The sequence below is a fragment of the Bactrocera latifrons genome, unplaced genomic scaffold (assembly GCF_001853355.1).
Source record: "Bactrocera latifrons isolate USDA-ARS-PBARC rearing strain unplaced genomic scaffold, ASM185335v1 scaffold_122, whole genome shotgun sequence".
Lineage (NCBI taxonomy): Eukaryota > Metazoa > Arthropoda > Insecta > Diptera > Tephritidae > Bactrocera > Bactrocera latifrons.
The window spans coordinates 467,741-494,895 of record NW_017534653.1 but is presented as its reverse complement, the minus strand read 5'-3'; the positions used below and the strand labels follow the sequence as shown (position 1 = coordinate 494,895).

At 37.1% G+C, this 27,155-nt stretch overlaps 1 protein-coding gene across 3 annotated transcripts; it reads right to left on the bottom strand.

The window, feature by feature from the left end:
- Nucleotides 1–5,499: 5,499 nt before the first annotated feature.
- On the bottom strand, nt 5,500–23,934 carry LOC108978457 (ras-related and estrogen-regulated growth inhibitor). 3 transcript variants are annotated; one of them, XM_018948758.1, is made up of 5 exons: nt 23,803–23,934; nt 18,993–19,380; nt 11,899–11,955; nt 6,788–6,861; nt 5,500–6,091 (listed from the first exon to the last, which is right to left on the bottom strand). In XM_018948758.1, the coding sequence occupies exons 2-5, from the start codon at nt 19,078–19,080 to the stop codon at nt 5,687–5,689; spliced, it is 624 nt and encodes a 207-aa protein (XP_018804303.1). In that variant the 5' UTR covers nt 19,081–19,380; nt 23,803–23,934; the 3' UTR covers nt 5,500–5,686. The 3 variants fall into 3 exon arrangements, with proteins under 3 accessions (XP_018804303.1, XP_018804304.1, XP_018804305.1); XM_018948759.1 differs by having other exon boundaries at nt 23,831–23,931; XM_018948760.1 differs by lacking the exon at nt 23,803–23,934 and adding an exon at nt 22,515–22,674.
- Nucleotides 23,935–27,155: the final 3,221 nt, after the last annotated feature.

The window sequence follows — 27,155 nt, the reverse complement described above, 5'->3', positions numbered from 1 at the left end:
TTTTGTAGAACGATTTGTCCTTTACTTCATAATAGGCCGAACGAAAATTTTTTCCCCGCGAGCATTCTTGTGAAATCTGAAAACAGAAAATAAACGCTACGGACCGGATATGGAGAATTCGGGGGATACCGAAGCAATTTGAAGCCCGATTCATGGATTTTTGCTATCGTTTTCACTCACTTGGGACACGGTACATTGTCTTCGAGATATATACTTTTTTTTTTTAAATACAGCCGATATTCGGTGATTTCTTCCTTTAAATAGTTCGACATGGCTATGTAATAGCCGCTGTGGATGATGGTATTTCCTTTTTCAGATAGTCAATGAAAATTTTTGCATGCGCATGCCAAAATAAAGGCGGCATAATTTTGACAGCCGATTCATTCATTTTCACATCACGACGCAAAAGCTCGGGTTTATTATATTTCAAACTCCCTTCCGAATCTCTTTACACGGAGCTCTCTTATACCCAATGATGAGATGCACATGTTCAGTTAATGTCTTTATGGTGCATATTATCGATGTTTTTTTTGCAGCACTCGTAACCCATATTTTTCAACCTACTATTTTGAAAGGCTTTTGCATTAGTCTATATGTTTAACACCTTGATAAAAATGTTTGCTTTAAGGTTTGCGTTTGTAGGCCTAGGGCTTCAGAGCACGCATTTATTATACTATTTCTCCAACAAACATATATGTATATGCATATATATTTGAAAAGAACATTTTTCGTATTTTACTATTAAGTCGCAATAAAAATCAGGTAATGTGCAATAGAAGTAGATACTGCTTCCGAAAATATTGCATTCTTCTTTCTATTCGTTTACAACAATAACCGGATCTACGATACTGGAATTGATGCGTAGTGTAAGTAATATGTTACTACTGTTATTACTTTTAGAGCAACATTTAGTCGCAGTGTTGCCCCATATCCTCCTCATCCTTGCTGGCGTGAGTCCAACCCGAGACCGGATCAATTTTTACCTCCATCTAGGTTAGATTTAATGCATGCAATGGTTGGAGCCACATTAAGACCTGCTCAGGGCTTAAGACACATAGAGAGGGGTGCATATATGATCCCATGTTGCAAAACAGCCTCTCCGGTCATGTAAAATGCACCTAGTTGGCACAATGCACCGCCACTAAAGTCGAGTGGTCTGATCTATCCCTCCTAACCTTCATTCGCTCCTATTCCTGCGCGAGGCTCACAAGGCAACTCCTGGTTCCTCGCACTGTCTGTTCTGTGTGACAGAACATACGTTGGAACATTGTTTATCGAGGTTTTTCTGGTTGCGCATCACGCGTGATTGTCAAACGTTCCTTGCTGTCGGAGTCAGCCTTCACAACAACCAGCTATGGCGTCGCCAGTACGAACCCAAGTACGACAACCGCAACGGTCTAAAGAACGACATTGTAGATATAGTCGAGTTCACGGCCCAGGAGAGCATATCGGTAGCTGCAGTATGAGAGAAAAGCCTCTGAGATCTTCTGAGATATGGATCAAGAGTGAAATATCCTTCATTATGCAGCGGAACTATACTAAGTCAGGAGATAGGAACATAGTTAACAGATCAGGTGATGTCAAAATTTTTAAAATATTTCTACCCCCAAAATTTAAATTCAGCACACTCCCCATTTACACGGTCATGAGGAACGTCAATTCGGCAAGATAATCGTTGCTGATACTGCTCGCTTCCTTCCAGCTAGAAGAATTCGTGAATTATGACCTAATTTCCCAGCTAAAGCAGCAGTCTTAGCGCGATACCTTTCAAAAGGTCGTTGACGGAAAAATGTGCTCTCAACAAATTAGACAAAAGAAATATGATATTTCTCAGGGTGATTTCCTCTACCCGCTACTGTTTAATCACTACATTTCGAGCCTCCCGTAACCCCTACCTTATAACATTATACGCAGTGGATTTTACAGTAATGACGTTGGGTAATGGAATTGATGGCATGTGTTCAAAAGTTAACGCCTATCTCCCAGAACTTTCTCTCTTCTTCACTGCTAGGAACCTAAAACTCTCCCTGTCAAATCTACGGCTACCCTAATCTACGGTTTAGATGTTACATTTCGCTGTCTGAACTAAGTCACTCCTCACACAATCAGCAGTGGCAAAGGACAAGCCAATCGGTCGGCTGATCATCAACAACGCCACCGCCAATATGGTTATTTGGATGCAGCAGGTCTCGGATGGAGAACTTATAAACCTGTCAAAACACCACACTCCGGACTATAACAGGATGTCTCCTGATGTTTCCCATCAAACATTTACACAGTGTGGCCCACATGCTTCTTGCAAAAGCGCATAACTTTTTACTTCCTAAGCAGGTTTTGCACGGGTGTTTCGCAGTCACCTGCTTGAATATTCCTCCTACACGTCGACGAACTCGAAGAATATACCAAGTACATTTCGGACCTGGTCAATTTCCGAAAGGCGCTGAACGCCATTCACAGTTGAGCTATTAACATCTTCATTCACTTTCTCCTAGTGAATGGTTTCTTGGAGTAAAAGCAACACCCATCGCAGAACAAGAGCTCCGTTTGCCGTGTGAAACAAGTTTTGTAGTAGGTTAAACTCCTACTTATCTAGAATATACTCTGACATACAATGAGTCTCTCCTAATCACCTTTTTGCTTGCCAATTTCAGTTCAATTAACACTCTTCTCCAAATGGTCCAAAACCGTTGAAATAACTCGGGTCTAGCAAATCAGTACAACAACACCATTATTCTTAATTTTAATGTATATTTAATTTCTTTTGGGTTTCACTATTTAAACGAGGGCTGCTATATATATTGCTGGCCTAATAATGAAAATAGGAATATTTATCAATGAAAATGGTTTTATTGTTTTTCAAAATATTCTCCATCAAGATTTATACACTTTTGCATGCGCTCAAACAAATTTTCGAAGCACTTTTTCCACTCCGATTGAGACACCTCCAAAACATGGTTTTTGAATGCTTCARCMGCATCCTCTGGCGACGAAAATCGTTGACCACGCATTATTTTCTTGATGTGTGGGAATAAAAAGAAGTCATTGGGTGCCAAGTCAGGGCTGTACGGCGAATGACCCATCAATTCGACGTTTTGGCCGGTCAAAATAGCACTGGTTTGAGCCGATGTGTGAGAGCTCGCATGTCATGGTGCACAATGATTCATCTTCTCTTGTTCGTTTTTCGAATTTCTCCGAAGACTTCAGGCAAACTAATGGTGTTGTATCACTCAGAATTGACCGTCCTACGTTGCTCAAGCAGAACAGTCGCCGCATGACCAGTTTTGCCGAAGAAACTGGCGAATATTTGCTTCGAAGTGCTTCTTCCACGAACAACTTTCGTTGGCTCGTCTTTGAAGACCCACACGGTCGATTGCTGTTTTGTTTCGGGCTCATACKCATAGATCCATGATTCGTCACCTGTGACGATCTTATAAACGTCTTTTGAAGCACCGCAATCGTATTTTTTCAGCATTTCTTTACACTAATTCACACGAGCATTTTTTTGAGCGATTGTCAAATTGCCAGGTGTTCATGCAATATCGAATGTATGCTGGTGAAATGTATAGCCATGCCTCTATCTGAAGGTATGTAACATGACGGTCTTGCATTATCAGTTCACGTACGGCATCGATGTTTTCTGGCACAACGGCTGTTTTTGGACGACCTTCACGGAATTCGTCTTTGAGCGAGCGTCGGCCACGATTGAATTCGTTGTACCAGTTTTTCACAGTGCTATAGGATGGTGCTTCACAGCCATACAACGATTTTAGTTCATCGATGCACTCTTGTCGTGATAATCCACGTCGAAAGTTGTGTTCACGAGTTAATTCCATTTTTTGGCCGAGATGCATTTTTTAATTCCCTGTAAATAAAACAATTCACGATTAATTGACAAAACGTTCTGAGTGATGTTATGCAAAAAAATGTCAAACTTTCCAATGGAAATGTCAGATTGCACCTGGCAACACTTAGTGTTGCCTAGGCCAGAAATATATATAGCAGCCTCCGTATGGTAGTATTTTTCATATCAGCAAAAGAGTATGTTTTCTTCTTCAAAGGTTGCTGATGCGACTGACCTATCAACCGTGTGAAAGAATTGCCTTTAGTCTAACTGCTTTCGATTCGCCAAACAGTAAGGAATAGTGAACCGAACAAACTATACCAGTTGTTTCATTAAACTTGAAGCAATTACCTTGTTTATTCTTCGATGTTCTTAATTCCGCGACAAATACTGTTTTAAGAGCGGTACAAAAGTTTTGTTTTTTAATAAAAAAAAAGGATGGTATATCTTTGGATGATGAAATGGCATATCTTACTGAAGAGAAATGTCAAAAGAGCGGGAAAAATTATGGTTTGCTGTCCCTATTGTTCCACTTTTACAGTGACCCTATTGAAAACCCCGTTATAATTATTATATTATATTTATTTCAAAACTTAAGTATTAGCAATATATTTTTTTTTGTGTTTTCATTTTTGGAAGCAATTTGTTATTAAGTAGATCCTTTCACTCCGGAAAAATTGGTGTAAAATGTCTAAAACATAACTCGGCGGCGTTTAAGATAGTGGTTATACTAAATAAGTATGTTTATAAGTGGAATATTATCATACTCTCATCTATCAATTCCAAACAAAGGCGCTGTTGAGATTTTTATTTTGGTTAATATTGAGGGCTAGCTAAAGCTATAATTCCCTCTGTCATAGGTGAATTTTTTTATTGCATAAAAGGGCATAAAATGATTTTAGTTTTTATTTTTATCGATCACTAGCTACCATCTAAGTCATTACCCCATGTTTACAATTTATTTGAAAATTTTAGCGATGTACTGAATAATAATCTATGGCGAATTTCGTGAAGATATCTTGTAAAAGAAAAGAGTTTACGATACAAGGACTTGAGTTTAATCGATCGGTTTGTATGACAGCTATAGTCGCACGTTATCGGGTTTCCGACAAATGAAAATGTACACATATACAGATAGGCATAAGGGCAGTCTGACGGACATGGCTAAATATATTTATTAGCTATATACATACATTTCCTTCTGGGTTCATCATATAAGACGGTTCAAAAGTTGTAAAGAGTTGAGTGATGATACCCATAATTGTAACTGTCAAATGCAGTTTTGTAGCTAAAAATTGTGTTATAGCAATGAATAAACTTTTGCATTTGACAACTTTACTATAATGGTTGGAAGTATTGCTGATGCAAACTTGCTCGGCAGCTTTTAGTCAAGTTTTGAACCTGAAGTTCTGAACGAACTTTTGAGCACTAAGCATTGAAAACTAGATGTCGCTGAAAGAGGCTTAGAGTAATAGCTTTGTGAGAGACAAGCTATTAGTCCGCTGTATACGTAGTAAAACATTATATGAGACGAAAGATCATTATCGCTTATTATATCCTGGTTTAACTTACGACAAATGCCAATTAAATTTTCTTACCAAATATGTCGTGTATATTTTATTTTAAAGCTAATTTTAATTACAAAAATTCGTGCATTGGAAAATGTATTAAATATACGCTACATAAAAAAATAAATTAAAACATTTTTTTTTTTTTTGAAATTATTACAATTACGCTAAACTTTACGAACGTCGACTGAATAATCGAGACGCTTAAACTATGGAGCGGCATCATAACTGCGTTTCACAGCAACATTTAGTGTGCTCGGCTACTTGCACTCTGCTTTCAGTCCTTCGGCAGATTACTGTCACTTTTCCCTCGACTGTAGGGTCGTGCGCCACCCAGCATACGCTCCAAAAGGCTTTGTTTCGACTTGCGCTTCGACGCCAACACCTCCTTGCATAGTTCGTGGAACACTTCGGCCACCTGATCGACATGATCCGCCGCTGAGACTTCGCTAAACTTGCATTCAAAGTCTTTGGCGAGAATTTCACCTTCATCCCGACTAACTTGACGCAAATGCACCATATCCACTTTATTGGCCACTAATTGCACTGGTGTATCGGATTGTAGGTCTGATTTGGCGCGTCGTATGTAATTAAACGAGCTGCGGTCGGTTATCGAGTAGACGAGCAGAAGGCCGTCGGCCCATTGCACCAACTCAGCGGCATTGGGAAACTCATCATTAGCCTGTATTGTTGGCGTGACATATTACATCACCGCAATTATTATTTTTTGTTTTTATATGCCATTGTTGTTGTTATTTGTGTAGCATTGAGAGGTGACATCAGTCAGTCATGGTAGGGAAGAGAGAAAAAATAACAATAAAATTCATTTATGAATAAACAAAGAAGGAACTGCATGTCAGTAAGTATGGTGGCGCGGAGAGCACAAACACAACAAGTCAGCTGACTGATTGGCGCTTTTTTGTGTGCGGCGAGAATGTGGAAAATGAAAATAAAGTTATTACTCCAGTGGCGCACTGCTGACACACATTCTATATAATACACACGACTTCAATGCCGTGAGTGCATTTACCACTTTCACCTAAAACTTTTTACAACTCTGTGTGTGTGTATGCATATATGTGCGTGTGCTTTCAGAGAGCACCTACAAATGGAGGTGCCTTTGGATGTATATAAATATGTAGTACATATGTAATTGTCAACAGACTTCTGCGTCAGCGTTTACAGTTGAGTCAGCAAGCAACAGGAGTGATTTCACCCGATATAGGTGTGAACACGTGTATAACTGTGTGTAAAGCGTGTTGCACGTACAGTAAATGTCCTTGCGACCCTTATCGTCCTTGCTGTGGCGACAGTCAGGCAACATGGCTGTCTGTGTGTATGTGTGTGTGTGCACGCACTGACAGGATAATTCACTTACCTTGGGGCATGTGTCTAGTAATTCGAACAGCACCGGCTCCCCCTCCACCATCGCTTCATGCTTGTATCGATTTTCTGCAATATAAGCGAATGAAAGAGAGCTTTGAATTTTTATTTCCATATGCACTATTATGTACTTATGTATGTATATATCAAATAATATAGCTACTATATGCATGCGCTTGTGTATGTTTATGTAGACGTGGCGCCTTCAACACTCATGTATATTAAATTTTCTCACTTTAAAATGGTGGCAGGATTGGAAATCATGCAAAGTGCAGAGGAGTTGCAAGCTATGACCGCATTGGCATGAAGCATGAACATTGTAGTTGTATAGGCGTATGTGGCTTGCGTGCTTTCAGGCATATTAATGGAGTGAAAGCTATTAGTTTCTTATAAGCTTCCAATAATTTTGTTGAAAGTGAAAGTGCTTTTTTTTTTATAATTTTATGTTCATTATGGACCATGTTTTAAAGAACCGCCAAATATATTTAATATCATACGATTTGCCAAGGGATTTTTTTTAGCCAAATACTATGTCGAACTTAGTGAATGGAACCTAGGGTAAGACTTATCGCTCGATAACTCCTTTTTCCCCTCGAGGCCTTGCTGCTCTTGATCTTCACACACCATCTGCCAAGCCGAATACCAGCATGTCTTCCAGACGAATAATACTTAATTGGATACGCGGAAGATCTTGCAGCAGTACTTACAGCACAAGACACAGAAGAAAGCTTCATCACAACCTACGGAAAAAACAGAGCTACTACTTCTAAACACATACCCCTCGAAATAAGTATGCAGACGACTGTGGATATTCTTAGGACGTAAAACGCAGTATACTACCTAAGCGTAAGACTGGACCCCGGACTAAACTTCTAGGTAAAAAAGGAAAGGCAGCGAAAGTCACCTCCCAACTTAGCAGACTAATGGTTAACATAGAAGGCTCCAGCCAAGAAAAGGGGATGATTTTATGTCGCTAATAATTAGCATCCTATTATACGGAGCTGAGTTCAGATGTGCTTCAAACTGAAAACCGGCGCAAGGTATTAGTCTAGAGTGCACCGGACCGCAGCCCTCAGAGTTGCATTAGCCTACCGAACAGTGTCAGGTGATGCAATATTAGTTAAAATTGGTAATGCCCGAGTTGACCTTCTGGCATTCATGCCTATACAACGACGCGACAGAAGACGACGCTGAACACACATTCTTTGCACGCACGGTATGAGTGTAGCAAACTGGGGGATTATCCAGAAATTCGCAGCAATTTGCTACGTAGCGAAAAGTGGGACCTGGACGCCGATACACAGACTTATAGTAATGACAAAAATGAAACGCCACCCTGAAGTAATGCAAATGTGGTTCCAGGGTGGTTCGCTGTAACTTATAGGAGCAGCTTTGAATTCTACCGGAATCGTTTTTTAAAATTAAAGGTAAATTTTAAGTGTTAGAACGTCTTAACATCAGTTCTGGTGACTTGGCCGACTGGTTCTTCCATTGCCCCGTTCTCCATAGATCTGGGCGCAACCAGAGAAGGTAATATCAGACCACACCTGTTGATTAATTGAACGACGATTTTCAATGTGAAGCGTCATTATATATGTAAGTGTTTTAATAATATTATAATAAAATGGCATTAATAAGCAAGAAATATCGGAATTCCAAATTTAATTTTGAAATAGTGAACTTATGCATCGAATTATTTATAAATCCGCTATTAAATGTTATGAATAAAATTAAACTGTGTGCTGATGTCATAAAAAATGTGAGTGCTGAATTTTTTCGTTGTTCTCATGTAAGTACATAAAAAACAAAATCAATAATCACACGGTACATCTGACACGTAATATGCATACATATATGTATTAATCTATATGTATGTTGGTACATGGTATCCCCCCTGGAATGCATTTATGCAGCTTTTATAATTCATTTGCGGTAATTGAATTTTTACAGCACTTCGCGCTTAAATGAGCGCTCGGGACTTTGCGGAGTGAAAATTAAATTTTTCTGCTGATGTGTCGAAGAGATAGCATTAATCACGAATTTTTTAGCATGGAAAAACTGATTTTATTGTTATTTTTTGAAAACTTTGGAAATTTTCAAATTATGTCATTTATTTGTCATATTTTTTCCCCTCGCACTGATTTATGCTTATTTTGCTGAGGATTTATAGTATTAGTTACACTCACTAAATACAGAGCATTAGAAAAAATTCTATATATCACATATGGAAAAGGTATTTGTCAGGTCCTCAAGAATAGAGACACTAATTTGGGCGTATACAGACAGAGAGACGGAGAGCGGACATGGCTACACTGAGCCAGTTAGTCTTGCTTATATTTATATAAGTAATTATAAAAGGGTCTAAAAATAAGAACAACAGAAAATTTTCTACTATGTAGGATTTTAACAAAACGTCGATCAAATTGTCACCACGACTCGGGTGGCATATCATCACCCATTTACGTCAATCTTCGATGATCCGGTGCAGTATTTCGGCTTGAATTTTGCTACAGTGCGCTGAATATTGTCCGAGCTACTCATGCCTTGTTGGTTGATTGACGTAAACATTTGATTCAAGATATCCTCAAAAAAAAAAAAAAAAAAAAAAAAAAAAAAAAAAAAAAAAAAAAAAAAAAAAAAAAAAAAAAAAAATTATCTAAATAATAATAAATTAAAACAAGTCGCATAACTTTGCAGATGCAATTGCGTTTCTTAAACCACAAGAGGATGTGTCTCACCCCAAAAGCGACAATTTGGTTTGTGGTTGAAGCCTTTAACGCGCCCATCGTCAAATTTTCACACCATAAAGTCCTCTTATACCATTTCGTAGGTAAAATATAATGTTTCTGGGGTATTCAGTTATTGATTTATTGTACTTTTAGTAGTTTTTAACTCCATTATATGGTGAATGAGCGGGGTTATCTTCTGATTTCACCAATTTCCATTTTAACACAGTCGGTAGAAGTTCTTATAAAAGTTATGCTGCACAAATTTAGTTTATTTTCTTGCAGCTTTAGTCTTTTAGAAGATATGTAAAATAAACTTATTAGAGGGCGGGGCTACGCCAACTTATTAAAAGATTTTGCAATTCCCTGAGCTAAATTAAAGCTTTATATCTTAATTTAGTGCTTAGTTATGGTACTTTATAGTTTTTCGTTTAATAGCGTTTTGTACGCTTGACAGTCTACGAAATCGTATTTTTTTGTACTAAAGAACCCGCAAACTAAGTTTTATCAGTATTTCGCGTCGTTTTAGGTAATACGTACAACCGTTAGGTGAACAGTTAAGTTTTGTAGCAACAGGTTACAAGAGTGTAAAAGTACATATTTATTTATTTATTTATTATAATAAACATAAAAATACGAAAAGACTTTTTCGACTTCTTTTTCTTCTTTACTGGCATATATTACGATTATAGCCGAGTTAACAACCGCGCGCCAGTCGTTTCTTCCTTTCCCACCTGGTCCTTCCAACGGAGTGGAGGTCTTCCTCTTCCTCTGCTTAAGCCGGCGGGTACTGCGTCGAATACTTTCAGAGCTGTAGTGTTTTCGTCCATTCGGACGACATGACCTAGCCAGCGTAGCGACTGTCTTTTAATTCGCGGCACTATGTCATCCTATATCTCACACAGCTCATCGTTTCATCGAATGCGATACTCCAATGTGCAAAGGGCCATAAATCTATCGCAGAATTTTTTTCTCGAAAACTCGCTATATCGAACAACAATGAATGTTAATATTCATGTTTCACATTAAATGATGTCATAAATTCACACTCTTAGTTTGTGCTAATTTATAGATATTTAGACCAAGGATGAATCATAAAATATTTAAAAGTAAATTTATATGCATTAATAATGTGATTTGAGAGTGTGTTTATTTTTTACAAAGTTTGGTGTAGATTGGCTGATAGGATCTTGAGTCTTCTCGGATCATGCCACCTCTGGCATTTGTTCAAAATATAATTTTTCCCCTTTCTATCTTCAGCAAACAGTAAGTTGTGTGAGGTAAAATGGCTGATCCTTAGCATTGCTGGGGAATCACACTTAGACTATTATGTACATTCGTTTGTGATGCCAAACCAAAAACTCCTGTACTTGAGTATCAGATAACGGTGAAAGTGCCCTGAACCATTCACATACCTGCTTCGGTGTTTTATTTCAAACAAGTCAGTTGAAAAGCTTACCATAGTAAAACTCATTTGTTGCAATTATTTTATTCAACACAGTTTTCTTCAAGGGTGATACACTGATTATAGCGACTCTCCAACTTTTCGTTACCACTGTTGTAGTACGAATTGTCCTTTGCTTTACAAAATATCTCAGTTTCAGTTTCGGCGATCACCTCTTCATTTGAAGAAAATTGATTCCCAGCGAGTATTCTGTTGAGATCTGAGAACAGAAAATAGAAGCTAGGGAGCACCATATACGACGGTGCATGCGAAAGCAATTCGAAGACCAATTTATGTATTTTTGCCATTGTTTTCACTGACTTGTGAGATGATGCATTGCTTGGTAAAACAGCACTTTCTTTTTCTTCGGCGATTTCATTCTTAATCAGTTCACTAACGCTATATAATAGTCGGTATTGATAGTCCTGTAATCAACAAAAATTATTTTTATGCGCATCTTCAAATACAGATGCCATAAACTTGTCAGTCGACTCGAGTTTATTAAGCTTGAACATCTCCAAACACCGCTCCCAATCACCAGCCGTCCGTTGTTTTTGATCAATAGTGAGCTCACGCTCAATAGGTCGGGCATTTTTCAACTGACCTGTTATTTAAGTTATTTCTCGTGGTTGTCTACAAGTATGAGGGCGTGTTGAGATGATTTTCTCTAACCTTCCTCCAAACAGTTGGTGCAGTTGGCATCCGGTAAGATACTGCAAGAAACGCGATCGAACAGTGGTCAGTTAAAACTCTTATAAATATTGAAGGTGGATCTTGCTGCGAGGTATTACGATCTACCCTGCGACCAGCGCTTGCTGATTTTGCCTGAGGCCCATGAGTAAACAGTAGAAATGATTGCATTTCACTAATATCACACGCGTATAAAAGTGATATCAAATAAAATATTATTTGAACGTGTAATAAATTGTCGCTTACCTGTTTGATGATCATATTCGCCAATATAACGCTTGGTGAGGAAACGCACAATTAAAGCTGAAACGGAAACAGGAAAATTGTTGAATTGTTTATACTTAATTAATTAGCGCTAGTAATATATAATTAGTCAGTGACATGATATACACATGAGTTCGCTCATCAACACTAGCAATACAAGCATATACCATATACACATACAAATGTATATGAAATCATGTGTGTTTAATGTAAATTAAATGAACAATAAAACTAGCAAACGCCTACAAAAGTGCCTGCATAAAGACACACCAATCGTCTGCTCACCTGCCTGTGGGCGCACGACTCAACAATTTGCTTGCGGCGGAAGGTGAAAAAGGTGGGAGCGATGAATTCAGGTCAACGAGTGTGAATTTCACAAAAAAGTAAGAGTAAGATTGAAAGCGAAATGAAAAGAACAGAGTTCGGCAAACAAAGCCGACATGTGAATTTGAACGCTTGTCTTCATTATAAATACAGGTTCTAGTATATGTGTATGAACATGTGCGTATGGCATAGCTCGCTATGCATATACTCTAAAGGCCAAACACACTGTTAAACAAATAAACAAGCTCCTGTTTAAGAAATAAAAAACGAACAACCCGAAAAGTTGCACGCACACAAACACCTGACAACATACCCTGTAAGAAAAGCGAACATACTTCTTTTTTATTGGCGTAGACACCGCTTACGCGGTTATAGCCGAATTGAGTTTGATCCAGTACGTCAGTTTGTTGATCTTTCTTATATCTAGTTATTTTAGTGTTTTCGTCATTTGAATAGTTTCTAATTGATCTTGCAGGTTCACACCCAGCAGGATGTGCTTTCTAGAAAGTGGGATCATCTCGTCCTTTTTCGTAGCCGTGTGAGTCCAGCCACGCAAAAATTCTAGGCACATGTGGAACATTAAGTTAAACTTTTTTTTGGTTTCAAGGTTCTTAAGCTGGAAGCCGTAGGCAAGAAGTCGTTGAAGTCGCATTGAGAGTAGCTCATTTAAGAACGTCTTTGGGCAGAGTTTTGAAAAAAGAATTGCTTGTTTTCTTTGTCTAAGCTTAATATTCTTCAATGGAGAGGACTCCATTATCCAACCATGAGAAAGTTCGAATAGCAGTTACCCGTCTGAAGGACAGCAAAGCGGCGTGACCGATGAGCTATTCAAATACGCTATGTCTAAATTTGGTATCTACGCAAAACAAATCCGGCTATGTAAACGTTGAGCAATACCAAAACCCCCGCCAGAATCGGGAAAGAGCTCTCCGAGCCGTTCAATACTAAATGAGGTTCAAGACAAGGCGAACCCCACATGTGTGACTTCTTCAAACTACTGCTGGAGAAAATAATTCGAGCATTATTATTAATCGAGCAGGTAAAATCTTCTATACGAAGAGCTCCCAGCGTATATCGATGATATTGATATTAGTGGCCTCAACAACTGCGCCATTAGTTCTGCTTTCTCCAGACTGGGTAAAAAAGCGAGCAAATAGGTCTGGCAATAAACTAGAGCAAGACGAAATATCTCCTGTCATCGAACAAAAAGTCGGCACTCACGACTTGGTTCCCAAGTCACTGTTGACAGTCATAACTTCGAAAATAAATTCGCTCATCTTGATTCAAGACCAACAACAATATCAGTCTTAAAAACGAACGCAGATTAACTCTTACTAACAGGTGATATTTCGGATCGAGTAAATTATTTAATAAAATAAAAAAAACTGCGAATCTGAAGTTCTTTTTCAATCGATTGCTAGAAATGGGGAAGAAAGTTGAGCGCGAAAGTAGATGACCCTCTTAAACAACAGAATTTCTTTGAATAAACAAATATTGAAAGCGAAAATGAAGTAGTTTATGGCATTACATTTCCTAAAGGGTCTTTTCATGGTTGTCTGTGTTGACGTAAAAGCGAAAGCCATTCACTGCTGCTAACAACCGAGTTGGCTCAGCTAGCAACGACACCGACTAGGACGAGGTTGTTAAACTCACAACCTAAAAAAGGACTTCCTCTTTCAATTTATGCAGCTACGCCAGGGGGTAGGTGTTCCTGCTGCTAGGCAAATGCTGATATGTATACGTTCAATTTTACATGCATAACCACACTCCTGCGTATGTATGTGTGTCTGTATGTAAGTATGGGACCTAATGTACTCCGTTCTGTTTGCAGTCAGTTGCAAAGCGTTAGTGCCGGTGAATTGCACCTTAATGTTGCGTGTTTGGCACACACAAAGATGGACATGGCGCACAGTCAAATGAGAGACAAAGTTAGTGCAAGTGAGGTTGTTGCATATTTTAGGGCATTTGAACGTGCACGTTGCACGAAAAACTCAAACCTGCTAGAATCAGTATTTGTGTGTGAGTGCATGTGAATAGCAGCAATACATATTACCGTTAGATGGTTGCATGCGAAAGTAGTATAAAGGCAACAAACTCAACTTGATAACCTGAAGTCTGAAATAGAAAAGAGAAAAACTGGACATTCGAACACATATAACAACAATACATGGTGTATATGCGCCCTCCGTTAAGTGTGTGTGTGTGTGTGTGCATGTGTCGTGCTGCAAAGCTTTGCCCGAGGCACACGTACACACAGTGGCGTGGGAGGTTACACCTCGCCAGTTCTTGCTATTGGATGATGTTGCATGCTTTTATGCAAATGACATTTTGTCCACTTGATTTGCGCAAAGCAAACTGACACACCCTTTCCCTCGCACCCCAGCGCCACCTTCGAAGCCGCTGGCAAAATTGTGTGTGCGGGGAAAAGCCGAAGATCGCCAGCGTAGGTAAACGCAATTTGTATGAGGCAAACTATTTTGTGGGAAATTGCGAAAATTTGCAGTTGTGTACACAATAACAAGAAACACCGTAAACAATTTCATTCATAGTCTGCATTTAGCCTAATTGTGGTATTATGGTAAAGGTGCATATGAACAGGGGCAAAAAACGTTTGTCGGCAACCGCAATTTTTCCAATTTGAAAGTGTTTTTGTCGCAAGCAGATGCATCTAATTTTGTTTAGAAATTTTAATGATATTTATCTAGGCTGAATTTTGCATACAAACATTGAATTTTCAACAATATTTACATTGCCATTGATTATATTTCCTTTTTAAAGAGAACAGTTTTTGGAGCAAGTAGATTATCTTCACTAAATGAGGTGGGTGAGGTTTTAAAACATCGGAGCGCTCGTTACGCAAGAATTCATGCACACTGGATTAAAGTTAAAAAGTAGTATCGTTTTTGTAAGGCATCCCTTTATGGAAAGTTATGCTAACTTAAGAAATTCTAAATGGCTATCTGGGCGATCCATCTTACTTTGACATTTGGTAATCGGTTCAGTTGGATGTATCAATTTGGAAATATGCAGTTCAACCACATATCACTTCAAACCGTGACGTTAAGAAAGTCTCACGCCTATCTTTCACCAAGAGCATGTATTTTCTTCAGCTGATCAGCAGAAATCACAAAACAAAAAAAAAAACGGCTTTGTGGATCAATTTGCAGAATGGATTGTATCTGTTAGTTTGGTCCATTTTAAGTTCAATTAATATTAAAGAAATTTTGAAATTTTTGGAAAACCATATTTTAAACTTGGCCATGACGACGCCATTTCTGGTGGCCCCTCGAAAAAAATATGCGCCTGCGTTGGCAGGATAACTCCTTACAGGATCGTCCAAAGTGAAAAAATTGCGCGTTTTAGCAAAACCTTATTTTAGAACTTGGACAAAGAAAAAAAAAAAAACTGAAATATTTTTGGCAGAAATTTTACAAAAAAAAAAACTAAAATTTCATTGAAAATTTCGCGATATTTTTTTTCAAATGGTTTTAATGCAAAAAAATCCTTCATCCAAGTCTTTAAGAATTATTTCTCAAAGATCTGTGTAAAATTTCTTGAAGATCGGTTGAATGAGTCGGGGAAATCTTGCCAATAGACTTCAAAAGCACAGTTTCGAGAAAAACGCGCCCTTGGCCAAGCTAGCCTGGAGCGGACAAGTTCCCAAGGATGTATCTACGAAACTAGTGCTTGGATCAACTTGAAAGAAACTTTAGAACAATATTCTAGAGGTCCCCTTAAGAGAAATGTTCGTTTCGAAATCATTGCTATACCATCTGATATGATTTACATAGTAAGCGGAGTAAACATTTGTTTATTATTATATTCTAAATTTTTTCCAGTTATACTATAAATGGCATAGTCAAGTCGATAACGTTTTCAGTTTAAGTTATAATTTTTATGTATAAACATGTATAGTTGCTTAAAGAAATTCACCTGTGAAGAGTATTATAGTTTCCGTACATTAGAAGTGAACGTTCTCGCAACATGCTGCTATATTATGTAATGGTTTTCTTCACTTAACTGCTGTTTTTAACACTTAAAATTAATCCAGATAGATATAGGGATTATGTGTATATAAATGTTCAGGATGACTAGACGAGCCCAGACTTCAGCAAAAATTGAGACTTGTTGATAAAACTTTCTACATTCTTCTTTGGTAATTGGACCGCTGTCACGCCCCCAAAGTGCCATTGAATATATTAAAAAAAGTATCAGAGATGAGCATTAAATAACGATAGAAAAAATGGTATTTTGATACCGGCCCTGTGGGAAACTAATAGTAAATCTTTTTTATTTAAATTTCGCACGATTGCCAGTGCCCAGATCATTAGTGTTTAATATATGCTTGTCTTTCTGAAGTACACAAAGTGCATTTAGCGATTTTTCCGATGAGTGAAATTATTTAATAAAGAACAATGTTTTATAAGGCCTTTGGTGGTAATTGTTTGTCGCGTAGAAGTGTTATTGATTGGTATAAATTACTCAAAGAGGAGTGAGAACGTGTTGACGACGAACCACGTTCAGAACGTGCATCAACATCAACTGATGATCAATACGTCAATAAAATAAGTGAATTGATATTTGAGGATCGACAATTAATAGTTAGAGATCTTACTGGCGTCGTTGGAATACCGGAAGCATAAGTTAAAGTAAGTGAAATTTTATATCTCGGGAAGAGGTTTTTATTATAAACTGTGAAAACCGGCGCAATCGGATGACAACCACGCCCGTTTCCCACATGCAATTCTTTTAAATTCCATCTTATTCTTTCATGGACAATATTTTTGTGATAATATACATATGTCTTTGTGCCTTACCTTCCGTCTAGCTTATATACATATTTTCAAACGTCCGACTCACTTTACTGCGTCTTTATATAAGCGATATTTAAAATTTCACTATGGAATTGCGCATTATGCTCTAATAATTAAATATTATAGGAGACTAATCCGCAAAATTCTTTAACCAAAAATATGAAATTGTGAATATATTATTATATAATATAAGTTTAGGCATTAACAAAGGAAATATGTAGCCATTGTCTAGTCGTCGAGTTATTAAGGAAGTATGTGTTACCAAATGGTTTTTGTCATCTTGTCGGAATAGTTTTCGGAACACCAATAAAATGTGTTCAAATATATATATATATATATATGTATATATTTACATAGTAGGTAAATTTGTAAGACAAATTAATTGTGATATATGTATAATAGTGCCACAGTGCCACTACTGGTCTAGATTAATCTAACTAAATTAAACAAAAAAAAAAAAAGAAAAAAAAAACACTGTAATTGAAAAGAAAGATAGTACTCGCATATGGTTAATATACCATTGACTCTAATTTTACCATTACTGGTCCATATACTTGTACACGCGCGTATACCGAATAGATAAATGTATTTCTTCTAAATTGATACAAAATTTTTTCATATTCGTGTTAACTTTGATTTCCTTATGTCAATTAGCGGGTGTTGGGCAGCTGTTTGTTTACAAAGCGACAAATATCTCTGACGATTTTACGACAATCTCTGTTGATGGCGATAACATCAAAAGGTCAAAGAAATTAAAATCGTCTGGTTGGCATTAGCGAGTTACTAGCAAAGAATCTCAACATATCTTATGAATCGATTAAAGAAATTTTCAGTAATGTTTATATAATATTATTTATTCTGTGGTTGACAGCTGGCTTTCAGTCTTTCAGCCTTTGCTTTCGATTACACTGTAAGATTGGGAAAAAAATTGTATCACCCACTAACAAAACCCTACTTTTCTTTAAAGAGTAGAACTTTTTCCACCAGGCTTTCGGTGTAACTTAATAAAAGACAGCTATTAGCTATCCTAGTATTGGGTTAAAGTTTGCAGTAAGATGAAATTTCCATACAAACTTTTTATGTTCTATCAGTAGGTTAATGATATTTCCTTTATTTATTGATTGCTTTATTTTTTATTTATGTTGAGTTTTGTATTGTTATTGTACGTCATTTCGGCATTGACTTTATTTAGACAAGAGGAGGCCAGAGGTAAAAGAAGGTAGAGAGCAAACAATAATTTGGAACTCGTTAGCCGTCGAAATTTCCTTATGAAAGTTATTATCTAAAAATTTATCACACAAAGTTATCTTCCACAAGCGGTAAATAAACACCAAACAATTATTCCAGGCATTCCCATAACAATGGAAGCACTCGTGAAATGTATAAGTAACAAATGCATTTTTTCAGATAACTTCAAGATTGTATGCTTATAATGTTTACAAAATATTGAATAATTCTAAAAATTATTAAGCGTTTTCTTTTTGATTACCTCAACTTAGATGAACTATATAAGGTTAACGAAACTAAGAGGTTAACGGTTTTCGATACCTGAAAAGGTGGATGATGTGTTCAAAACATAAGTTTTGGAAATTTGTAGTGGCAAAAGTGCCTCGACAATTGGTTCAAACGCGTACAATGTAATGAATAATATTTTTAATCTAAACCCGAAATATAAAATGCAACCCTCCTATATATATCCCCATTTGGTTACTTTGCCTGATTACTTCAGATATCCACATCGCTGATATCTCTTAAGTATAACTCGAATTTGAAGTGCTTTTACTCATTTCACACCAAATAGACGCGTATTCATCATTCATATATTTTGCAATTATTTATTTATTTATTTATTTAGTTAAATATGCATAAATATCTAAATCCAACTGTATAATTATGTGAGTTGAGTARATAATTAACATTTAATCATGTAAAACATACCACTTTTGCCCACGCTGGGCGATCCAACGACAGCGATTTTTAATTCTGTCAAAGTCGATTTCTTGCGACGTATACCGCGTGTAGTCATTACCGTTAAATTAATATGAACAGAGCCGAAAACCACAAAAACAAACCACAGCGAAAACCGCAAACGAAAATCCGCAAACCGAGATGAGTGAATAAATTCAATGTTTATAAGTATTCATTCACATCGAGGCTGGGCAGGTGAGGCGATCGCGAATGTTTAACATAAACTTGCCGCCTTTAAATGCAGGTACACATTTTTCCTACTCACACACATACATGCACGTCTATGCTTTTTGTGCTTATTAACCGGCAAACTGTTTGTGTAGGCTAAAGTGATTTTTTCTGTATTTTTTTCGTAGTTCTAGAAATGTAAAATAAATTTTGTTATTACTATTTGATGTACATATGTATATGTACATACATGTACGTATACGTATGTACATATGCATACACATGCTCATTTCATTTCACAACTCACGGCAATGTTTTGCATATGTAGTTGTATGTTTATATGGTATTTAGCAGATTTTTATTGCGTACGTTGTGCGAGGCAACAGAAATATGAATGAAAGCCTTTTATTCCTTTACTTTCAGGCAAAATAATTTTGTTTATCCATATGTTAACAATTTTATTGTTGCCACGTTTAATTGGATACGTTTCATTTACAATTTTCAATTTTCTTACACTTTTTTGTTATTTTCTCTCACTTTTAAAGCATTGCGATTGATTCCCATGTAACAAAGAAATTTCAGAAATTACAATAACTTCGAAAGATTTTTAAAATATTTGCACTTATTCGTCACGTTTATACATTTTTTTATTTCATTAATTAATTTTTATTTCAGCCTAAGTGAGAGGCGCTTGTCCTGTGCCTAACAGACGTAAAAGATCCAAGGGCATTCCTATTGAAACAAAAGACGGCTTGGAATCAATGCTCTTCCTCCCAAAGTCGCTGGGAGCCGTGTAATGTAACCTGTATCATACGGCTGAAGGCTGGATTTCGCAAAGACAATGTGGTCCAGTGTCTCATCGTTCTCCGTGCATGTTCTACATTCCGCTGGACTCACTTTTCCAATTTTATGAAAGTGAGGACTCCAACAATATTACTAAGTTCCCTGTTCCTATAAGTAGAAGTTATTTCGTCTATCCACTGAATTATCCTTGCTTTGGTATGCCCTGTCGTAGAACATCTTAGGTTAATTGTGTTCCCAGCTACTACCGAGCGGGTCAACTCAACCGTAATTTTCACCTTTTTATTATGCCAATAATTCCGGTTCTAAAGTTTGAATTGTCCGATATATGAAGTTAACTTTTGCCTATGGAACACTATAAGTAGAAGAAGCCTGTCACTGTTCCTGTTTCACCGTTTCATCAGCAGGTGACTATTTGAAATCTTACTGAAGGAACTATCACAGATCCATTGGTCCATTCTTCTCTAGAGGAGAATTCTCTAGAGACTCTAGAATGAAAAATTGGTGTTTAATTCCTCAATAATCCTAAACAAAAAAAAAAAAAAAAAAAAAAAAAAAAAAAAAAAAAAAAAAAAAAAAAAAAAAAAATTTAAAAAAAAAAAAAAAAAAAAAACGGTTGCTTTGACCATTTAATTCGAGTTCCGAGTTACTATTTTCCGAGTTACTATTTATCAGGAGCGCAACATTCTTATTGCTACGGTAAGTCAGTAGATATTTCCCTGCATACTATCGTGTCATGGCTTGAGGAAGCCAATACGGTTAAGTATTTCGGTATTGGTACTTTCCTTAATATTGAGGGAGCTTTTGTTTCTGCTCTGGACGGTATTGAAGTTGAATCAAACTTCAAACACCTCATTCTCAGTCTGCTGTGAAATGGAATGGGGCAACGTATGCGCTCGACGAAATGTGAATAAGTGTACTCCACAAGGTGGAGTTTTCTATTCTCTTCACTGGATCTTGGTCGTTAACGACCTGCTTAGAAATCTGGAGTATCATGGCTTAAGTGCCTATGCAGACGATGTAGCAAATTGAACAAAGGAAAATTCCTGAGTTCCGTGTAAGAGTTGACGCAGGGGTATCTCAAGTTCTCACACACTTTGACTTCATACCAGATGGCTTGCATCATGAAGTCGCCAAACTGAACTCTGGTGGCTCCTACTCTGCTAAAGCGACGAAGGAGTTGTGGGTGGGAAGAAGCCGTTGGAGGAGAGGTGCCGTGAGCTCCTTTACGGGTGATGCAAAGCTTGGGAGAACGTTGTTATAGGGATTAGGGATTTACTATCAGGAGCTATCTATTAACGCCATTTTCAGACTTCCTGACTACGGCAGTGTCTTTTAGGCCGAGGTTGCAGCCATTAAGGTAGCAGTAGATTTGCTCCGGAGTACAGACTCCTTCAGAGAAGTGATATTTACTCAGATAACAGAGCAGCGTTACTAACCTTGAACTCATTTACAGTGCGTTCATGGTTGTTTGAGGAGTGGCTAACCTTGATATCAATTGCACCGAGTGTCTATGATTGTCTGGGTGTCTTAGATTGGTATGGGTGTCGGGCTATAGCGAGAAAGAAGCAAAGCAGATGAGCTAGTAAGGAAAGGCAGCCGAAAACCGCTGTCAGTAGAATGGCAGTGGGACGCAGCTCCCATATCCTCTTGTGTTCTATTACTATATAAGTGGGCTTCGGGGAAGCTTGGCCAGCGCTATGCCACCATCGATATATGCGCTGTAGCAAAAGCCGTTTGATCCATGATCGATCACAGGAGATCTAGTGACTTCTTTGTCCTTAGTTAGGTTAGCCACTCCTTAGTTGTAGGGCTCTTAACAGGTCATTGCCGCCATTTGCACTTCCTTCTTGGCTGTCCCGCGCATACCCTCAGACATCCCACCGAACTGGCGTGAGTGGAAATTAAAAGCCTGTGCAAATTTGTATGGGTTACTAAGCGTTTTGCTTATTTATAGGTTCGAGCACAAGAGTTCTTCTTTTCTGGGCTTCACAAAGGACTATGTATAGCAGTCCACGTGTGATCTTCGATTAGCTCTCTAACTTAACCTTTTACGAGGTCGATAGGATATATCAATATCCGACTATAGCGTACAGTTGCCATACAAACTGAACAATCGGAATGAAGTGCTTGTTTGGAAATCGTTTGTTTTTGTGAAGGTTATTATATTTTCAGACGTAGAAAAGTTAACCTTTTTTCTCTTTTTGCATCTCTTTAATTTACTACCGAGTTGTTGGCTCTTAAAAAATATCAAATTGAAAGCCGAATTTTTAATTTTTACTTCGGGTCTGTTTTTCTGTAAGTTGGTAGTCTATGTTAAATATTAAAAATATTCATTAGTACTTGCGATACACGTCGTTATGTGAGGCTCCAAAAGTGTATTCTTCGAATTTTACTATGTCTGAATTTATTGAACAAAGAAGTGCGATAATGCATCATCTCATACTGCATTGGTTATTCGTGATCATTTCGCCACATTTTCAACAAATTTCGTGTCGCAACCACCGCATTCGTCTGATTTACCTTCGTGTAACTTCTGCTTATTCAGCAAATAGACATGACCTATCCGAGGACACCGTTTTGACTCAGTTGAGAATATAAAAGCTGAATCGAAGAAGGCTCTGATGGCCATTACGACGGAGGAATTTCCCAAGTGCTGTGATGACTGGGTAATTCGTTGGCAAAAGTGTATTGCAGCGGGAGGGGATTCCTTTGAAGTAGGTGAAATGGACAAAATTCACCTTTCAATTTGATCACAGTAGTATAACACATACATATATTATATAGATATATGCATACACAAAAAATCATCGCAGACAGTCGAAAAAGTACTTAAATACTTTTTAAAATCCCAAAAATACACATAAAAGAAACAAAAATTTTCGTGTATGTATATATGTATGTAGGTATAAATGTGGATATATTGGCGCCTTTCACTGAAAATTCAATGTCACATTCTTGTCGCTTTTTAATGCAAAAATTCGCTTTCTGTTTGTGTTATTTAATTGTATTACGGTTCTTTACTGCCGCAGCGCGCTGACATGGTAATTAGATCGCTGATCTCCGCGCTTTATGCCATTTTGTTGGCTGTGATTTAAGATGTTCATAATAGCTTGTTGAATGTCAACATTGAAAACACTTTCATCTTTTTCATTTGACTTGCAAAAAACAAAGCATTATATGGTGAACTGGTTAGTGGGTACGTCGGCCGCGTTATATGTATACCATTCGTATGTATGTCCAACTGCCGAAAAGTCACTCATACGCAGTGTAGTCCTACAAGTGTGCGCGTCTGTTGAACGCCACATGTACGACTTTGTCTGCGATTAATAATTTTCACTATTTCAGATATTTTCGAAAACAAACATTTCGCCCTATATCGCCACCGTCTGCAGCGCTAAGTTTGCCTGCGAAGTATGTATTTCGCTTATTTTGTCTGGCGTTCGTTTAGTATTTCAGTGCTTCTAAAATTCTACACATACACACGCACATACAATTACATATGTACACAAATGCAAAGCTAAATTTTCAACGGCAACGTGTTTCGTTGGCGTGGCACTCGTTTGTTCGGTGTTTGCATATTTTAGATTTATTTTTAATTTTCGCCGACTTTTACGTGTGTTTCGTTGAAAACGAAAATATAATTTCCAAAGCAAACAATAATGTGTAGTTTTAGAAACTAAAACACAGGCACAAAGAAATATAAACAAATGTGCGACGAAGTTTCAACCAGAGATTTCCGAAAGTGCAAAAATTGTAATTTCCACAAATATTGTTGCCTTAATTTAAAAATTTTTTTCTCATTTTTTACAATTTGATTTGTTGCTTTTCGTTTGTACGTTTTCACTTAGTCGCTTTCGTCGAACCGGCAGTATTCACCGTGTCACAGTTTCGGCCCACTTTTTACTACTAAAAACATTGTTTTAAGCATAGGCGGCCAGCTCCTCAACATGTTGTTGATCAGCGATCGCTTCGCTTGCCTGCTGCTGTTCGTGTGATTGTTTCAAAATGTTAAAAACATTTTTATATCTTTTCGAAATATGTAATACATTTTGAAATGTAGTTTTAAAAATAGCTCAATGCAGTGAGATTTCAGTACAGAGCGATTTCAGTACAGAGAGAAAGAGAGTGTGAGAGAGAAATGAAATTCGCCTTAACCCTTGAGTGATTGTGGTTTAGATTTTATTTCCGAAATTGGAACACTAATGGTAAACCATAACTTATTGGACACATTATAGTCTTGATTTATTTCCTAGCTTATGATCTTAACTTTGTGCCGCACTGTTTAACAGCATAGCCAGAAATAATTTTAGGGGTCAGTATGGTAATCTTTTTTTAATTTTTTTTTGCATTTTCTGTTCCCTTATACCCTTAGAATTAATGTAGAAACCCACTTTACCATTGGCAGGTTTCGAAAAAGGCCCACAAATATTAAAAACGCTCGACATTCGGAGCACTCGAGGTGTACACTCAAACTTTAAACGCGTTTTTCTAAAAACAAACAAACAAACAAAAAAAAAAAACAATTTTTTAAACTGGCAGATATGATACCGGTCGAACTACTCGACCGATTTGCTTAATTTTTTTTTAAATGTTCAACGCCTGGCTATCGTCCCTATACTTATATATATATATATATAACATGGGGGTAAAAATGTTATTTACTTTTTTATTTATCAACACTTTTTTATGGTTCTAGTAGGGACGATAACCATTCACGTAAAGAATAAATTGGGGTTTTGTGATTCCGATGATCCAAATCGTGTCCGCAGGTGAGAAAACGCATCTCATTCCGTAAAAATTTGTTTATACACTCTACGATATCCCTCATGATTTATGGAAAAAATTCTATTGTGGAATAACAATTTCTATGGAAAAATGTCAAAAAAAAAAAAAAAAAAAAAAAAAAAAAAAAAAAAAAAAAAAAAAAAAAAAAAAAAAAAAAAAAAAAAAAAAAAAAAAAGCCATATTACTCTACTGAATCCTTAAGCATATTTGGTGGATTTATGTATTAAAGGATTCCGTTTTCTTGTTCGGTAATATTAATTCAATATTTAGGTCACATTATATAAATTTGATATTTTTTCCAAGAGAAAAGAGTGTAAAACTCGATTGTTTTTGTTTCGAGAGGTTAAGTTAGGTTAGGTGGTTGGTCTAGAGTGATTACTAGATCTCTTGCGATCAGACTTGTGGCCGAAGGTTCTAGGGTGCGGTTCTTCCGATAGCGGTTCTAGGCTGCCTTACCTTGCCAGCTAGTGGCCTGGCACCCATACCAGTTTCATCACACAGACACTCGATGCTATTAATAGCGAGGTTAGCCACTCTTTGACCAACACAAACGCACTGTTAAGGAGTTCAAGGATAGTACCGCTGCTCTGCTCTCTCAGTCAATGGATGAAGTCTGAAGATGGAGATGATAGAGCGCCCTGACAATAAATCCCTACGCCAATGGCTTCACTCATCCCGTCATTGTGTGAGGATATCCAAATATTAAGTCACGTGTTCTTTTAGTAACACAGATATTTAGAGTCTGATAGCAACTTTCGCAGCCATACATCTTTCGACAATGTCTACGGGCACTATGAGCAAGAAATCGTTAAGTGCCATGGTTGGAGTGAACCTTAATGAACCACATATGTTGATAAGCGGAGCTCGTTGAGTATTTCGAGAGTTATATTTTATAAAAAAAATTTTACTAATAATGAATAGTTTTTAAATAAGTCTAAATTTTTCTAAAATTTCAATCTTAATGTTTAAATTTTTACAGTTGTTTTAAAAATTATTTATTCAAGGAATTTTTAAATGCAACCCTTAGATCACTGTTGAATATTTTCTATATACAACAGTAGAATTTTTGTAATTTACTTAAAAAAAGAATGTTGTGATAAAAAAGGAAAATATAAGTCATATGTATGTAGATTTCATATTTCTGATGAAAATTCCGCACACGAAAATAAAATCTTTGCAGCACATACCGGTTAAGAGTCTCACTCAATCAGGCACACATACTTATCCAACTGGAGATTTTTATGCTCTCTGTAATGGACTCACGGAATTTGGTTACAGAATGTTTACATTAAATATAAATAAGTATGTAGCAAATAATATAGCGGTCGAACATCCAAAAATAATCAGCTGCAGTTAGCACAAGAGATGTGCGCTAGATGAAGTTCCTAGTGTACGTGGAAGCATTATATTATATGTAGATTAAACTAATTTTCAATGAGTGCAATTAACGTGTGACGAGAAAATCTCTGTTGTTTATATGGACATTAAGGTGGAGCTTTATATGGGACTTTTGTGAATGGTTTCTGAGTGAAAATCAGTTTTTATAAAATAAGTATAATAAGTAAAATAGTAAAACACAAATTAAAGAATACAAAAGATGTCTTAAAGAACTTGATTTTGATCGTTTGATTTGTATGGCACCCATAATCTAGAGTGGTCTTCTTCTTCAGCACCACAACCGAGGAGCAGACAGAGCCTAAAATACGATACTTCGCCAGTTGGTCCTAAGTGAAGCCAGATTGCGCCAGAAGCCAGAAGTCCTCGGCCCTTCCATTGGATGCATAGACGGATGACATGCGCTTAATTATATTCATATCGCTTATGTGCACAGTTCGTGGTTCCACCTTCTTTGATACTCTTTGCATACGCGGGCGACTTCAAAGCGCTTGCGTATGTTCTCTCGAATGTTCCAACTACTTTCTCATCTCGGGTATGGACAATGACCCTACGACGTATAATAAGATGGGAGTGATGAGAGACTTATGGAGTGTAATTTTTCTTAATCGGGAGAGGAATCTGCTTTTTAATTGCCTACCGATCCCAAAGTAGCACCTGTTGGTAAAATAAATTCTGTGTTCTGCGTCTCCAGGCTTAAATTTTTGGTGATATTTATGCTGGTACCGAGATATACAAAGTCCTTAATTTTTTTATAGTTGCCAACAGTGACGTAGTTCCCAAAATGAAAGGAATCTTTGTATGTGGCCTCCAACCACATTGTCTTGTCCTCGTTCACCACAAGACCAACCTTTTTCGCTTCTTTTTCTAGTGTTAAAAAGTTTCACGGCACTTTTGTTAAGGCCTATGATGTCAATATCATCATGCTACGGTTCAAGTCAATCGGCGCGTATTACTTTTTCCAATATTATATTGAAAGAA

Coding starts and splice junctions, on each gene's coding strand:
- LOC108978457 (XM_018948758.1), bottom strand. CDS start 19,080: ATGACTACACGCGGTATACGTCGCAAGAAATCGACTTTGACAGAATTA. Junction 11,956..18,992: donor GCCCAGCGTGGGCAAAAGTG/GTATGTTTTACA, acceptor TTTCCGTTTCAG/CTTTAATTGTGCGTTTCCTC. Junction 6,092..6,787: donor TACTAGACACATGCCCCAAG/GTAAGTGAATTA, acceptor CCAACAATACAG/GCTAATGATGAGTTTCCCAA.